At 47.2% G+C, this 16,413-nt stretch overlaps 1 protein-coding gene and 1 long non-coding RNA gene across 16 annotated transcripts in view; one reads left to right on the top strand and one right to left on the bottom strand.

Annotated features, from left to right (window-relative positions):
• si:ch73-103b11.2 (protein outspread) overlaps positions 1-15,722 on the top strand; it is a 27,304-nt gene extending 11,582 nt beyond the window's left edge. For 4 of the 14 annotated variants that reach the window (XM_061264671.1, XM_061264682.1, XM_061264679.1 and 1 more), the window contains 17 exons: positions 245-354; positions 472-510; positions 1,178-1,850; positions 1,918-2,034; positions 2,661-6,143; positions 6,404-6,551; positions 6,695-6,800; positions 6,927-7,086; positions 7,157-7,264; positions 7,326-7,412; positions 7,510-7,672; positions 7,759-7,844; positions 8,644-10,631; positions 12,258-12,307; positions 13,896-14,216; positions 14,636-15,077; positions 15,157-15,722. In XM_061264671.1, the coding sequence (XP_061120655.1) occupies positions 245-354; positions 472-510; positions 1,178-1,850; positions 1,918-2,034; positions 2,661-6,143; positions 6,404-6,551; positions 6,695-6,800; positions 6,927-7,086; positions 7,157-7,264; positions 7,326-7,412; positions 7,510-7,672; positions 7,759-7,844; positions 8,644-8,715 (5,352 nt within the window). In that variant the 3' untranslated portion in view covers positions 8,716-10,631; positions 12,258-12,307; positions 13,896-14,216; positions 14,636-15,077; positions 15,157-15,722. Of the gene's footprint in view, positions 1-244; positions 355-471; positions 511-1,177; positions 1,851-1,917; positions 2,035-2,660; positions 6,144-6,403; positions 6,552-6,694; positions 6,801-6,926; positions 7,087-7,156; positions 7,265-7,325; positions 7,413-7,509; positions 7,673-7,758; positions 7,845-7,947; positions 8,033-8,643; positions 10,632-12,257; positions 12,308-13,895; positions 14,217-14,635; positions 15,078-15,156 lie in introns of all 14 variants that reach the window. The other 10 variants (XM_061264676.1, XM_061264678.1, XM_061264674.1 and 7 more) reach the window with 10 other exon arrangements.
• On the bottom strand, positions 14,060-16,413 carry LOC133142979 (uncharacterized). Of its 2 annotated transcripts, none has more exons than XR_009710331.1 (7): positions 16,090-16,413; positions 15,896-16,032; positions 15,779-15,811; positions 14,633-15,681; positions 14,458-14,556; positions 14,273-14,383; positions 14,060-14,197 (listed from the first exon to the last, which is right to left on the bottom strand). It is a non-coding gene; the product is annotated as an uncharacterized LOC133142979 (long non-coding RNA). The 2 variants fall into 2 exon arrangements; XR_009710330.1 differs by having other exon boundaries at positions 15,892-16,032; positions 16,090-16,411.

The following is a 16,413-nucleotide window of genomic DNA, read 5'->3' as shown; positions in this document are numbered from 1 at the left end:
GATTTCACAAGAGCAGTAGCTTTAAAGTGGTTATCTTTTGTTTAAATTTACTCGAATGATCTTCCGCGGCTATTTTTTGGCGGATGTCAGAAATAGAGTCGCCGAGGGGATCGTCGTGTCTTTGGCGGCGTTGATGTCAAGAAATGAATAACTCCAGTATTTATATCCGCAATTTGCTCTCACGACAGAGAGGCTCCCATAAATGCAGTCACTCCTTTCTAACCCTTGCCCATCGTGTTGTCAGTGTGCAGAAGGCGCGTGCACCCTCTCAGCCATGACCTCCGGAATCCGCCGCAACTGGATCCAGGCCATTATGAAGAACGCTCGACCCACCGTCGCCCCCGACGTCACTCGGTAATACCCGGAGAGATGCAACACGGATGCCAGCGCCGCTTTTCTCACCTACTTGAAACCCACCCTCTGTTTCCTCCTCTCCCTCCTCCCAAACCGGTGTTTACAACCTGCTTCCAGGAAAAACATCTCACTGAAACTGTCGGTTCTGAAGCCCAGGTTGGAAAGCTTGTGCGTTGAATGTCACCTAACCCCGCCCAACTTGCCTTCTTCCTCGAAAAAGTGATGTCATTGTCCTGCCCGATGTCATGTGACGTTGAGTCGTGTCTCCTTGTCAGCCGGCTCGCTCGACATCCTCGGATAACCCCCGCTCGACCGACTTGTCGGAATGAAGATGTGCGTCGTCATGTCAGGCATGCCGGTATTAGCTCGGGTGACATGCCGATATACATTCTCTGACGGTCGTAAAGACAATCTCAACCTACTAGTGTGTCTCGTAGGCCGGAGGTGTGGTATTTTTGGCATTTCTGCAGTTAGCGCCTTCTCACCAGTTAGCGACCCGTCCTGACGGAATCATCTGGCTCCATTGTGTCACTTTTTAAAAACCGCCCTGCCTGTCAATTTCAAACACGGCAATCCATCCAGTTTACCGCAAATACATTCTTCACGCTGAGCCGGTGTATAAATGGCATTAAGAGAAGGCGGGCAACACTAAAGCTGCTTTCAGACCGGTGCGTCGTGCGCTTGGATTTTCGTGTGTCTAACTGTGTGTCTGTTTTTTTTAAGCACGCAGTTCAATGTGGCTCCACTGAATGTTCCCAAAGATTTGTAAATACATGGGAAAGGCCTGATGTGTGTTTTTGTTTTGTTTTTCCTCCCCATTCAGATCTGTCTCCGAGGAGAAAATACAAACGCAGGTGCTGCTGGAGCCGTGTCAACAGGTCAAGCCCGAGCCGAGCCCCTGTCCCGGCGGGCCCCCCGATCCCGACGGCCCCAGGCAGCCCACGGACAACGGGGCCGCCACGCCTCCCTCGGAAGCGCGGAAAAGCAGAGTTCGCGAGCGCAGACGGGAAGGCCGCTCCAAGACATTTGACTGGTCCGAGTTCAAAACCGAAAAGAAAGACAAGCCGGCCAACGAGCGAGCGGACACTGTCGACCACGGCTCGTCACTTTCCGCCACCGCATCCCGCTGCTCCGTTTCCTCCTCCCCAGTCGCTACCTCGGCCCTGCAAACCCGCCGTGTATCGGACGCCTGCCCCGCCTCCACGACAGAAGATAACAACGCGAGCCACTTGCCGAATCCCGTTCTGGTCACTTCCACCTTGAACACCGTCTCTCCCGCGCAACCGTCCTTACCTGATCGACAAGAGCTAGGGCGGATGGAGGTGGACCGCAACGAAGATGGGTCGGGCGTGAAGGAGGAGATCGAGCAGCGGTGGCACCAGGTGGAGACCACACCGCTAAGAGAGGAGAAGCAAGTGCCCATCAGCACCACGACACACAATTCCGACGCTGACAGACTGCCCGCGCACGAGTTGGCTGCACTGCTGGACAAAGAGGTGGGACTTTAAAAAAACAAAAATCCTCAAAGTCTGTGTTTGAATTTGACTCCATTTTGCTTTTCAGTTGGGACAGAAGCAAAAAGAGCTGGACCAACTTCAGAGACAGAACAATTTGTTAAAGGAGCAGCTGGAAGACGCGCTGGGAAGAGAGCAAAGTGCTCGAGATGGCTACGTCCTGCAGGTAAGGGAAAATGGCAGAAAATATCAACGGTATTGCGTCAATGTAACCTGGATGGAATCGAACTAACCGGGTGCGGTTTCTAATCTGAATCTGAAATGCATGATTGTGATCTTTAGCATGTGGTTTATCCATGCTTTGTTACGGAGTTTCACATCTCCTGGGAACGTAACTAACTGGAATTTGACGAGAGGGCCTTGCGCTGTGCTTTTTCCTTTGTTTCATCTGTGCTTTGTGTGTATGTGTGTCGTTTCTTGGCCTGTTTTTTTTGTTTTTTTTACCCTAAGAAATGAAACTAACCGTGGATGGATTTTGTGAATTTTTGACCTGATGGCTCTTTTGGAATTAATTGCATTTTGACCATGCATGCTAAACAGTTTTGTTTTGTTTTCCCCATCACATCAGAAAAGAGTGTCACATTTGTTTACAGTTTTGGTTCACTCCATTCATCAACCCGCCCCCCACATTTCTCGATTGTTTTTTGTCACATCACCCCTGAAAAAGCACAGCAATGGAGGGAGAGAAAAAAAAAATTGGTGTCAAGAAACTCGAGATGTGGTTCTCCGTATCAGAACAGGGAACGCGAGGCGACGCAACTAATCGAGCTTGTTTGATCGATCTCTTTAAAGAGTGCCACACCCCCCACCTTCTCGCCATGGCAACACTTGCACAAGCTGAACCAAGACTTGCAGGGCGAGTTAGAGTCCCAAAAGCGCAAGCAAGACCTCGCTCACCAGCAGATCAAAACACTCAAACGGAGCTACACCCAAGCCCAGAGCGCCGCCGACCGCCACGAGGCGGATATTCAAGCCCTGCAGTCCAAGCTGGCGTCCGCCTTGGCTGAAATCTCAGCCAGCGAACAAGCCGTGGCTCGTATGCGCAATGAGCTCAAGCTGGAGCAAGAGCGATCCAAGGAGCAAGAAGAGGAATACGGACGCAGCGAAGCCACCTTGCGAGCCCAGCTCAAAGACAGCGAAAGCAGACTCCGTGAGGTGGAGGCCAGCCTTTTAGAGAGGAACCAGGCCCTCCGGGAGCTGGAGCACCAGCAGGCCCTGCAGCGAGACCACCTGAGAGAAATCCAGAGGTTACAGGATAAACTGCAAGAGGTGACCGCACGACTGGCCGCCACAGAAGAAGGGCAGGCGTTGAAGGACGAGCGCCTGAGAAAGGAGCAGCTTGGCCTTCAAGAATGCCACGAGAGGGAAAGACAGAATCTGTGCAGGAGGTTAGCTGAAGCGGAGAGCACGCAGAAGGAAATGGAGGTCAGACTAGGGGAGGCCCAACAGCAGGTGGAGGCCCTGTTAAGGGGCCGGCGGGGCTCGGCGGCAATCGAGCGCAATGAGGAATTGCTCAAGTTGCAGGAAGAGCTCACCCAAAAGAGCAATACGTCGGAGGCCCTGAGAGAGAGCGTCCGTCGACTGGAAGAAGAGAGAGCTCTGCTCACGCGCCGTTGTCAGGAGCTCCTCAACCAGATTGCCGAGGCGGACCGGGAGGTCAACAAACTCCGCGAGCGCCTCCGAGGCGAAGAGGCGGATTATTGCTCTCTGGAAAACTCGTACGAGAGGGCCACCCGGGAGTTTCAGAGGATCAGCCAATTCCTCCGGGAAAAAGAGGAGGAGATCCGTCAGACTAAGGAAACGTACGAACGGCTGATGAAGCGCAAAGAGGAGGACTTGAAAGAGGCTCTGGTTAAAATGACCGCGCTGGGCAACAGCTTGGAAGAAACGGAACAGAAGCTCCAAGCTAAGGAGGATCTTCTCTGTCGCATGACGCAACCGGTCGAGCCCGACGGCGCTGAGCAAAATCTAAAAGCCAAGCTGGCGCTCGCGGAGAATCGCATCGCCGAACTGGAGCGGCACCTCGACGCGCTGCAGCTCGGCTACGCCGATCTCCAACTCAGGAGGAAACACGTCCAAGAACAGAGCCCGCGGGGAAGTTTGATTCCAGATGAGGAGAGCCCGCAGTCCAAAACAGAGGACGCAGACGAGGAGTCCCGAGCCAAGAAACCGAGAATCCGTTTTTCCAATATTCAGTGCCAAAAGTATAACTACCCGGACGATTGCCATAACGATGATGTTAACCAGACAGACTTTGATTCCACTCCAGCACTTTGCTCCCCCGATACAGCCTTCCCGCATCCCAGTGATTCCGAGAAGTTTATCTCCATCGTACGTGCCCTGGAAACTAAACTGCTTGCCACGGAGGAAAAGCTCAAAAATCTCACTCGAAATCTCCAGGAGCGTCGTTCCACACACGCCGAAGATCAGAAGACGGTCCAAAAGGATCCTTTAGGTTGCGACCACAGCGGCGGCTCTCAGATAACGGATCCTTACGCCAAGGCCCTCCTTTGCGTGGAAACGAGTCGGCAGAAAGTCAAGGCCTTTTTGTCGGGCTCTCACGATAACTCTGAGTCACAGCTTCACTCCTTGTCACAAGTGGAGAAAGAACTTCTCAGCGCATCGGCGTACATCCGCCACGGCCAGAAGACCTTGGAGGAAGTGTCGCTGTACGGCCCTCAAATGCAGACCGCGGAAGCTTTGGATCAAGAAGCAATTCACCTCTTTGCCAAAACGCTGTCTTTCGAAGCGCTCGTTCTGAATAAAATGGCCTCGCTTCTCCAGACGTCCGAGTCGGACCTTCTCCAAACGCTAAGCGCCGTTTGGGAAGACGCGGAGGACATTCAAAGCGCCGATTGTTTAGCAATCGTTTACGCCGACGTCTTGAGCAGAAAGTTGACGTTAGAGGCCGAATTGCGGAAAGAGCCGGAGAGGGAGGCGACACCCCGGGACGGCGCCAAATCGCAAGACGTTACGGCTGAGCCGGACGTCAATGCCACAGCCGTCTTTAATAGCGTCATCAAAGCAGAAGTGTCCTACTCCATTCGAAACCTGAAGCTCGGCTACGAAGAGAAAGTCCGGCTACTTCAAGGGCAGCTGGCCGAAGCCCACCGCAAACTCCGTGAAAGGGAAACGGCCTTGAAAGCCATCATCGACGCATCCAAGAGGTCCGATTTAAAAAGCGTGATCAAAGAAGTCAAGAGCAACTTTGGCTCGGGCAAACAAAAGTTAGCCGACATCTGCCCGCCCGAACTGGCGCCGTACGCCGAGCAGATCCAATCGCAGGAAGCCCGCGACCTGGCCGAAAAAATCCTCGAGCGCCATCTGGACGGCGTCGACTCGGCCGAGTCTCTTCAAAGCGCCCATCGCGGCTTGGCCGCCGAGCTTCGACAACAAGCGGAAAAGCTCCACGAGTACGCTCAAGAAATACAAAACACCGGGAAGCACCCCGAGCTGGCCAAAATGCTCTCTGCGCTTTTCGGGCCCGGGACATCCCACCTTTTCACGAGCACGTCACTTTGCATGCGCGAAGCTCTCATCCAGGCTCAGGTGGCCTACGTGGCGTGCAGGCTGCGATGGGCTCACCGACGAAACGTGGCCCGCTGCGAGCGGACGCAGCAGAGCATGGACGCTCTGGTGCAGCAGCACGCCCGCAGCGTCAGGGCCATTCAAGAGAAATACCAAACATCTCTCCAGCGGGAGCGCCACCACTTAGAGCAGGCCCTGGAGCAGCTCCAGAAGGAGAACGCCACCCTCAAGGAGGAAGTGGGCCAACGTTCGACACAACTGTCAAAACAGCAAGAGCAGCTGGCCCAACTGGGGGAACATTTTCACATCCAAGTGGAAGAGCTGGAGCACAAACACCGGGAAGAGCTACGCCGAGCTGAGAAAGACCACACCGCGACAGAGCTGGCTCTCTCGGAGGCGGCAGTGGACAGCCGGCAACAGCTGAAGGACCTGCTGGCCGACATGGACGTCATGAAGGAGCGGCACCAGAGTCACGTCAAAACGATCCAGGCCGACTTTGAGCAGAGAATCGCCGGGCTTCGGCGGATCTACGAAGACCAGATTGTCACCGTGCGGTCTCCGATGGAAGAGGAGGAAGAAGGCGGGGCGGCCAAGTCCGAGGGGCAGACCGTGGTTCTTCTGAGGGACAGGATCCAGGAACTGGAGACTCAGATGAACACCATGAGGGACGAACTGGAGAGCAAGCACCTGGAAGGAGATGTGGCCAGCCTGAGGGCGAAATACCAGCGAGACCTTGAAAGTCTGAAGGTTTTTGTCGTTCCACTTTTACTCTAGCAATCTCGTAAGTAGAATTTAGTGATGATTCTGAACGGCGTAGTAGATCCATTTCCGCCTGCGCTGACTTGCTTCAACCTAATTTTAACCTTCTTCAACTCGCATAGCTCAGCTTGAGGTGTTTTGCTTGCATGACCGCATGGAGACGATGAATGTGCACACGATTAGATCAACATTAGACTTCAGCATTTTTTATTTTTTGGTAAGTAAACTTGCTTGCCTCTTTCCGTCAGGCCACGTGCGAGCGCGGCTTTGCAGCGATGGAGGAGACCCACCACAAGGTGGTTGAAGACCTCCAAAGGCAGCATCAGAGAGAGATCTCCAAACTGATGGAGGAACGAGAGAGGCTCCTGGCTGAGGAGACTGCTGCTACCATTGCTGGTACATCCCCGCCGGCCGAGCGCGATGCTAATTTCTTTAGCGTGTGAATGGCCTTTCTCATTATAGGTTTGCATTCAGCTAACTGACTTTTATCCTCCAAGTGTAATTGTGCGCAATGTCTCCTTTTTACCTCCCCTCGCTAGCTATTGAAGCTATGAAGAATGCACACAAGGAGGAACTGGAGAAGAACCAGCGCTCCCAGCTCAGCGGCCTCAACTCTGATATTGATGAACTTCGATTACAATACGAGTATGATTTTTTTAGTTGTGGAAGTAAAATCAAACAACATAGCTAGCCTAATAGCATAGTCATCTTTGAATTTTCCTTTTTTTTTTTGCAAATTGATATGAACTCGAGTTGTACATGACTGTCCAGGGAGGAGCTGCAGTCCATCCAGAGGGAGCTGGAGGTTTTGTCCGAGCAGTATTCTCAGAAATGTCTGGAGAACGCCCACTTGGCTCAGGCCCTGGAGGCCGAGCGGCAGGCCCTCAGGCAGTGCCAGCGAGAGAACCAGGAGCTCAACGCTCACAACCAGGTTGGAACGTGTCCGTGCGTGCGCGCCCGCTCGAGGTCTCCGCTCCCTTAACTCCGTGCCGGTCCGGCAGGAATTGAATAATCGTCTGAGCGCCGAGATCACGCGGATGCGCTCGTCTTTCAGCGGCGAGACGGCGCTGTCGCCCACCACGCAAGGCAAAGACGTCTACGAACTGGAGGTGTGTTGAAGCCTCGCGCTTGGCATTTAAAACGTCGTTAACTTTGTCGGTCGTCCCGAAGGTGCTGCTTCGGATCAAGGAGTCCGAGATTCAGTATCTGAAACAGGAAATCCACTCTTTGAAGGATGAGCTGCAGTCGGCGCTCCGGGTCAGTACATGGTCATGGTTTAGTGGAGTTTTTATTATTATTTTTTTGGGCAGAGTAAATTACACGAGATGATGTCATTCATGCATTCTGCCAACAGGACAAGAAGTACACCACGGACAAATATAAAGACATCTATACGGAGCTGAGCATTGTCAAAGCAAAGGCCGACTGCGATATCGGAAAACTGAAGGAGAAGCTGCTCATTGCCACCGAAGCGTTAGGCGAGAGGAGCGTGGACGGGACCGTTACTTCAGGATACGGTGACTCATCGCTAAGTGCAACGAGAACAATCTTTGACTGCCACCATTCAACCAAAAGTGTCATGTCGTGCTGGTTGTCTTTGCAGACATCATGAAATCCAAAAGTAACCCTGACTTCACGAAAAAAGAACAAACGACAAACTCCAAGCCATCCAGGGGTGTCAGGTCAAAGGCAAGTGTCACCTTATTTTATTTTATTTTTTTTGTCTGTGCGGTGAAATCCATTCACTTGTCAAATGGTGCGTGGCTTGTCATGCGTGTGTTTTGTCCGCCAGTCTGTCACTGGACAGGTGTCGTGGGATAGCTGACACTCCTCATGCGGGTCTTAAGCCCTCCCCCAAAACTCGCCCGTGAGACACCGTATGTATATCACCAAATAAGCATGTTGTGGAACAAAAGCATCCTTTGCATGACATTGACCTGACCTCCTTTCTGCTTATATGATGCACTCACCTCCCGGACAACTAATTGCAGAAATATGAAAAGCGTGAGGCTCTCATTTGACCACATTTCACAATATTAACGAGCTGAAGACTTTTATCACGACCTCAAGGATGTTCAGGCCACAATCTTAAAATATATCACCCAGCAGTGCCTTGACTTTCGAGTTCAATTCATTCCAAACCGAGGTAAAGGTTGAAAAGCTACATGGTATTTTAAAACAAAAAAAAAAGCAATGCATAACATTGCACTCTGGCCTTTTTCCTGAGTTGGCTTTTCTACTGCCCCCTAGTGGCCAAGACATGCATATCAGAAGAACCAATACAGTAACCATTGACATATCATGCACAAACTGTTCATTTTTTTAAATTATTTGTCAAACTACGAATGAATGTTTGTAAAATACTATGCTGTGGATGCCCGCCCCATTTGTCGTCCTCCGTGCGCATCCTTTTCGCCATCGTCTTTCCGCCGCCGCTCGCTCGCCGTTGTCCTCCCAAATTGTCATGGTCCTGTGTTGTCTTTGGCAGAGCCTGAAAGAGGGACTGAGCGTGCAAGAGCGCATGAAGCTGTTTGAGGCAAAAGATTCCAAAAACATCTGAATACCACAACCCCGAAGCTTCTCCTCGCTTCACCGGCACTTGTTTTTATAATATCCTTTTTTTTTTGCCATGAGCTCAATTTAGGACAGGTGAGAGTGAAAGGTCTGCTTTCAAGACAAAAAGCCTCTGATTTCCTAAAAGGCAAAATTTTGCATGTTCAACTAAACAGTCTTACTGGACTGAACAAACAAGTCTCATAGTGAAAAAAGAAAAGAAAAACGGTCATTTAAGTTGGGGAAGTGCAAAATAAGCTGTGAGCGATACATGGCAGCATTTTTAACCCCCCTTCCCATATGCCAAAATAAATTACACCCCGAAATAATATATACAGTATATATTTCCTGACATTAATAATTTGTCTGCTGTAATTTATTCTTATTGTTACAATTTCTATATCGGAATGATTTTAATGTGTTTGGTGTACTTAACTACTTGAGATTCAGTATGTAAGCGTGTGGTTTGTTCTGTTGACTGAGGCATCTGCTGTAATATCTATTTGAGTTTGTGGAATTTTTGTGATGCTTATATAAGGTTTTGTATTTTTTTTTTATCCAATAAATTGTCTGTGTGATGGGGTAGGGAAAGGTTGAACATGGCGATTGGCTGACGCTTCAATCTGGGAGTCGTCTGTATTTAAATTTGTGTGACAATACATGTTTGGCATGATTATATTGAGCACGCGGCCTCAACTTCCTATTTTGACACTTAAGTGCGTAACTCTCGTTACATAAGCTCTGCTTTGCAAGTCCTACTGTTTCACTGTTACTGTGACCTGCAATTCCCAGAAGCACTTGGCCCGACCCCTGACCTCTCGTTTGCATTCTAATTGTGCCTCAACCCAGTGGAAAAACACAAACCACTCGTAATGAATCCCAATACATATTTAAATAAACAGAAACGTGCAGCTATTGAAACACACTGTATAGTATTGAAAATGCTTTTGAGATATATATATATATATATATATATATATATATATATATATATATATGAAATAAATGTTTGGAAAATTCCAATAGTTTTCCCCTGTGATCTGTCACTCTCTTCCAAAAGGTCTTCAAAGAAGAGGAAAGAAATGCAACAGCATTTAGCCCTCATCACGATAGAAGGAATTGTTAATTGACATCCGAGCATTGTGGAAATATAAATTGAAAATCAATCTGTTAGCAGACTTTTCCTTATTCATTCCAGACAACAAATAAGAAACTGAAGCTGTACAACAATGTTAGTGTTTCTATTTTAAAAGTAAAACAACCATGCATTTCACCATGTGTTATATCTGCTTCCAAGGTAAAGACCCAATGATTGTCTCACACACACACACACACATCTGGGTGTGGTGAAATTTGTCTCTGCATTTAACCCATCCCCGAAGGGAGCAGTGAGCAGCAGCGGTGCCGCGCCCGGGAATCATTTGGTGATCTAACCCCCCAATTCCAACCCTTAATGCTGAGTGCCAAGCAGGGAGGCAATGGGTCCCATTTTTATAGTCTAGTCAGCAGTAGTTACCATGACAGGTCACCTGGTGGCGCTAGTGTGCAAAGCGCCGTTGGACGAGCAGGCGAAGAAGATTTTAATTGACGGATGTGACGTCATATCTTCAGGTGACCTGGAGACGGGTGTGCTATTTGGCTTTGTTTTCCCTGACAATGGAGGATATAATCTCGAAAATAAGAAATTATTCAAAACTTGACTTTCAGTCAAAGCAAGAAACCATAAGTAAGGGAAGACCAACGCCTGATTTGCGAGGATTAATTCAAACTACGGGCCTCCCGGGACGTTCGTTTCAAAAGGATTGGTACTCTAAAAAAGACTGGCTTTGTGGTTGTGCTGCCAAAAATCGACTTTATTGCTTTCCCTGTCATCGAGATCTTCGTCCAGAAGGACAGAAGAATGGACTTCATTTACAAGTAAAGGTAATAATACTGCAGTGCTGTGTTTAAAATGTTATTACATTTAATCAAGAATGGGATAACAACCATGTATGCATGTAAATCTGACTTGTGAGTCAGTGCCTTAGCGTCATAGCGATTTTATATTCTCCAATTAAATCACAAAAATCAAACATTTGGTTAACTGCTTTATATGACAATGTGTTTTACGTTGTTATGAGTTGGTGTCCCCCAAAATAACATATGTCAGCATAACGGATTTTTTTCCCAACCTTTTATTTAAACACATTCGGTATAATAACACCATCAACTGCAATCCAACAAATACAAAATTAAAACATCAATGTCGGCATAACGACACACTGGCATAGCAGCAACTGTCACTGTCACCTGTACCTAGTGGAGAGTCCGTGTGACGTCACAGACCAACCAGCCAATCACAAAGTGGGGGTGAGGGCGTGTATACGTAATAACGTAATATATATGTCCACGGACAAACAAAACAATCAAGTAAACAATACAAAAAGTAAAAACAAGAAGACACGTACAATGAATAGATAAGAGCAGTGAGTAAATAAATAAATAAATAAATAAATAAGCGCAACATGGTCGAAATGGAGCAATTGTGCATACAGCGGACAGTCAGTATATAGTGCAAAATAATAATAATGATAATAATGATAATAATAATAATAATAATAGCAGTCTTTTTGCTATTGTGTTTACCTTTTCCTGCCCCGGTGACCAGAGCCTTGCCTTCAAATGAAATCTCCATGACAAAACTGCTCCGAAATATATCAACTGCAAATGAGAAACACATTTTACTCGTTCGATCTAGCAGTATCGATGTGAGGGACTCGTTAACTTGACACGATCGCATGACAACCGAAAGCCATAATTCATCATTTAAACAGAGAATGTGTGTTTCTCCAAAAATGAAAATTGAAGTTATTGTGCTTACCTGGGTAGTGCAAGCACGGAAGGCGCAGTCCTGCACCGTAGTAGTCAGGAAGGGGCGTCCCTCAGTTCCTTTGGCTACCAAGTTAATGAGCAAAGTGGCCCTTGCTACCGGCCCCATATAAATTATTTTAAATAATTTACGATCACTGTCAAACTTGATCAAAGGTACAACACAAATTTGTATGAAAGTCAAACAATATGACAGAATATTATTTTTTGACAAGGCCGGTCTTTTTACTAGTTTTTGAGCATTTCTTGATGCGTGTTTACGATATCATCCGAACTAGTGTTGTATGCATGATGTGGGAGTGTCTTTTCTGCAGGCTGCCAAAGACGCGCTTTTCGGTGATTTGAATTGAGCTTTCTCGGCTACCGTACACTTCCGTTTCATTGAGCAGGTAGCTCTTCAGGTTGTTACCTTTTGGGCTTTCGAATGAGTCATGTCAACTTTTTCGAAGCTCTCGATTTGCTGTATGTATGTATATGCATACATGTAAACAATGACATGAAAGGAGAATCATTGTTAGTCGTTACGTCATTGGAAACTCGCTTGTTCTCGTGAAACAAGAGGTGGAGCTTTAGCTAGCACGCCCACAAGCACCACTCACTCGGCTGTCAATCAAAGGGTCAACAACGAAAACGTTTGACTTCAACGTTGTTTTTCTATGTTTTTCCATGTCCAACTTGAAGACTGGAGGCTCCACGTCGGCTGCTGGTCGTCTATCTACATATTTCGAAAGGTACCTCCCCATTTTCCATGTAGCATTATGCCTCTGGCGACTAGCAAGGTGGACCTTGTCCCGTTGATTATTTGGGCCACAGTAAAAAGAAACAAAATAATTGCTCTACAGTCGTTAAAGTTACATGTCAATGTAAGAAGTATCGTTTTAAAAAATGCACGTGCATTTTAACTTATAAAGTATGTTTTTGATCATAGTTGGCACACGTGAAAAGTGAAAGTGTACCACTTTGTTCAAATCATATGACCTGAATTTAAAAATATATACATATATAAATCTAAAAAATAATAAAAATAACTGTGTATTAGTTGGTAATGTTATGTGCTTGAGGAGCTGATGTGCGATGTCATATTGTCATGACACACCAGGGAGAAGGTGAGCACATGCAAGCAGCTGACATCTCTCATAAAACCTAAGTGCCAGGTACTGCACAATATCATCATCACACTCGTCTGGATGTGTTTTTTGATGACATTGATGCAAACCAAGTTAGTCAGAAACATATATTTAACTGATTTGGTTTGCGTCAGTGTCATGGAAAAATGTCTCCAAAAGTGAGTGGTTGTACTGTGGAGTACCTGGCACTTAGGTTTTGTCCCAGTGAGAGATTTTTTGCATGTGCTCACCTTCCCCCTAGTGCCTGCCACGAAAAGTAAGTGACATCATACCTGAGTTCATCAAGCACTTCAGCTGCTTCCATGCATTTAGGCAGGGCCTTTTCAAACTGCTTTTCTATTCAATAAATTGTTCAAGTGGAATGCGAGTCTTTGTGATTCATGAGCAAATCTGCTCATTTGAAGTTTTTTCGTGCTTGGTGGTCACTGCATTGGCGAAGTACTGTTTGAAAACCTAAGTGTCCACCCAAGTTTTCAGCCTTGAGGTGAGTGTCACTGCAACAGACACGTCTTTGCTGCTTTGCTCTGTGTGCACATGAGTCAAAGTGATGCAATTGTACAATTGCAGTCACTTTGAGTCATGTGAAGACAGAGAGAAGCAGTCAAACACTTGGCTCTGTTCAGTGGCTGAAGGCAAACACTCAACTCCAAGCTGAAAAGAGGCTTCCAAAACCTAAGTGCCACTTTGCCCGCCTCCTAACCCTGCCCAAATTCAGCCTGGCCAATCACGGCTCGGCTCAAAATTTGCATAGCCACGCCCACTTTCTGACAGCCAATCAGAATGCAGCATTTTCACATCTGTGCACATCTGACCAATCAAATTGCTTCGTTTTTAGGAAACCACGCCCACTTTAAAGCAGCCAATCACAGAGGACCTCATTTGCATATCCACGCCCACTCGTCGACCAATCAAAGCCTTTTATTCTCCTGACTCCGCCCAGTTTTAGAGCTCTCAGCCAATCATAAAGCGGTATTCCAGTCGTAGTCCCACCCCTTTTCTCAAAAAATTTCACTAGAAAAAAAAAAAATCCGTAAAAAAAAAAATAATCCAGAAAATATTTAGGGGGGAAATTATTTTTAAAAATATTGTATTGGAAGAAATTAATTTTTAGTTTTAAAGTTTAAGTTGTGATGTTTGAAAATGAAGAGTGTAAAGTTTGTATAATTTGTAATAAGCTTTATTTCTTTTGCAGAGTAAACAATCACAACAAAGTAACAAGTTGAATGGCAGTCTGCTTGTCGGCCGGTGCGACGAGTGGTCGGCCGGTGCGACGAGTGGTCGGCCGGTGCGACGAGTGGTCGGCCGGTGCGACGAGTGGTCGGCCGGTGCGACGAGTGGTCGGCCGGTGCGACGAGTGGTACGCCGGTGCGACGAGTGGTACGCCGGTGCGACGAGTGGTACGCCGGTGCGACGAGTGGTACGCCGGTGCGACGAGTGGTACGCCGGTGCGACGAGTGGTACGCCGGTGCGACGAGTGGTACTCCATGCCTGGACCTGAGAGAAAAAGAGATTGGTAGGTAAAAAGCTAAGTCAACATTTCGTGCGGAAATGTTTTGGCATGATACATACCAGTGCGCAAGTTGAGTTGTTTATGGCACCGCGTACTGCAAGCTGCATGACCAGGTAGCCAATTTTGTTCCTTGCTGCATGACTCAGGAAGTTGATTTTGTTCTTTGCTTCCTGTCAGAAAATAGGAGAAAGAAATTATTGGAATAAAGATAAGTGTGCAATGAGGAGGATATAAAGTGCCTCACTTCTCAGGTTGCCTTAGAGCTGAGCAAATAAGAAAGTACTGCTGGTATGCGGCTTTGCTCTTGTCCTCAGCTTCCGCTACGAGCGGCTGGTGATCCACACTGGACAAAAAAAAAAAAAAGTTATTCAAATTTTGAAACAGGTTTGCTAAAATGTCATTTACTTTCTTTCCCTTACCAGCGGAGGGCTCTTCAGGCAGCACAGATCCAGATGAACGAGCTCAGAAGCTGAAGACAAATTGTGGCAGGCTTTTCACTTTCTGGACCTGGATTTGCCACCTCTGCCTGGAAAGAAAAAGGAAATTGTCACAATGACTCCATTTATGTTTACTGCTTTTGTTTTTTACTGTAGAGTGGAAGCAGCTAGTTGCTGTTTCACAGGCAGAGTTCCTGAAATGTTGTAAAAATTCTCCAGGATGGATACCTGCACACAACACAAACCAATCAAGCTGCCATTTAGTACGTTTTATTTGTGTGTCAACTCTGAGAATGGAGACAACCTGAAAGTACCTCTGCATGGCTTTGGAGGGGTTTTATCTTTGGCCAGCAGGTAGCGGATGTTCCAACTGCATCTTTACTGGAAAGTGCTCTGCAGGAAGAGGGAGGCATAAAAAATAAAGCGGGTAAGTGCTTTTAAACAATACCAAGTTTATAATCCCCTGGACAAGAGGTTGATGATGACACAAGATTAAAACCATTTAGATCTTCACCATGCTACAGAAACTAGGTCCTTTGGTCCCACCTGGTGGACAAAAGGAGGAAGAACATGCTGAAGTGTTTGACATGTGTCAAACGTTTGGACACGTGCGTGTTTCACCAGTGATGAATGGAGGGCAGCACCGGACGTCTCTCCAACTGCAGCTCGCTGGTCTGAAAGACACGGTAACGTTACAACCATTCTGCTTTTACATTTTCAGCCTAACAAGCAAATTGAGCAAGAGTAGACCTGCAAGTGTCCCATGAAGCCATGCGAGGACTGCAAGGTGGCCATTTTGGACCCTGCAAACAAAACAAAAAGAACAAATGTTTGCTTTAGTCAATTTGACAAGATGCCTTGCTAATAAACATATTTTTGCCATTTTGCAGTCACCCTGTTCCCTCGGTTCCAGATGCAGGCCTGCCTGGGGACAGAAATGAGAAGACAATTAGAAGCAGTCGATTGAAAGAGTTGACTTTAAAACTCACAAAGTCAGTCGGCCATGACAGGCTCGTTTTGAGGGTTTGCACCTGCAGACAGAAAGTCGAATATTAATACAAATTCATCGAAATACCTGTTTCAGTAATTCTCTGGTGGATTCATGCAAATGCTGCTATGTCTACTTACCTTCGGCCAAACGGCGCTGTCGTCCAGACGTTGCTAAATGTTTGTGCAAAAATAGGGTTAGTCATCTTTCCACACGGTGCGTGCCTCAGTTTGCAAAATGTGCATGTACTTACCCACCGTTGCATTCTTAAATTGTTTGGTTGCACGCCAGATAAATGCGTTTTGGTGGTCGTTGGAGATGTTAACTGCTAACGCTAGCTTCTGCAAACCTTTGAGCTTGCAAGATGGAAGCACGCCCAAAGTGCAACTAGACGCTGAAAGAAAGCAAAAGCAGTTAGTTTCAAAAGGTTTAGCAAAAGTTGAACACCCACCTTGTCACGTTTACACGTTGTTGTACGGCCGGCGCAGCAGGTGGACCAGAGCAACGTGGCTCTCGCTGTCAGTGGTGAGTGCAAGAATGAGCGTCGCGATCTTGACGCCTTTTATACTCTTTTTGTGATGACGTCATTAGAAGAAGAAAAAAAGAAAAAAAAACATTCAAACAGGCGCTAATGCGAGAGAAAAACTGCAAAGACAAATCTCTGGAGGGTTCGGGCCTCGAACCAGCACTGCAAAGTTCGGAGGCAATGGTGTTATCCCCTCGACCATTGTCCGCTGAATGTAGACAAAAGAATTTTGTCTATTGTTCCAAATCA

Source organism: Syngnathus typhle, linkage group LG18, assembly GCF_033458585.1.
Source record: "Syngnathus typhle isolate RoL2023-S1 ecotype Sweden linkage group LG18, RoL_Styp_1.0, whole genome shotgun sequence".
NCBI classification, from domain to species: domain Eukaryota; kingdom Metazoa; phylum Chordata; class Actinopteri; order Syngnathiformes; family Syngnathidae; genus Syngnathus; species Syngnathus typhle.
Note: the sequence above shows the minus strand (reverse complement) of the source record. Positions and strands in the feature narration are given on the sequence as shown.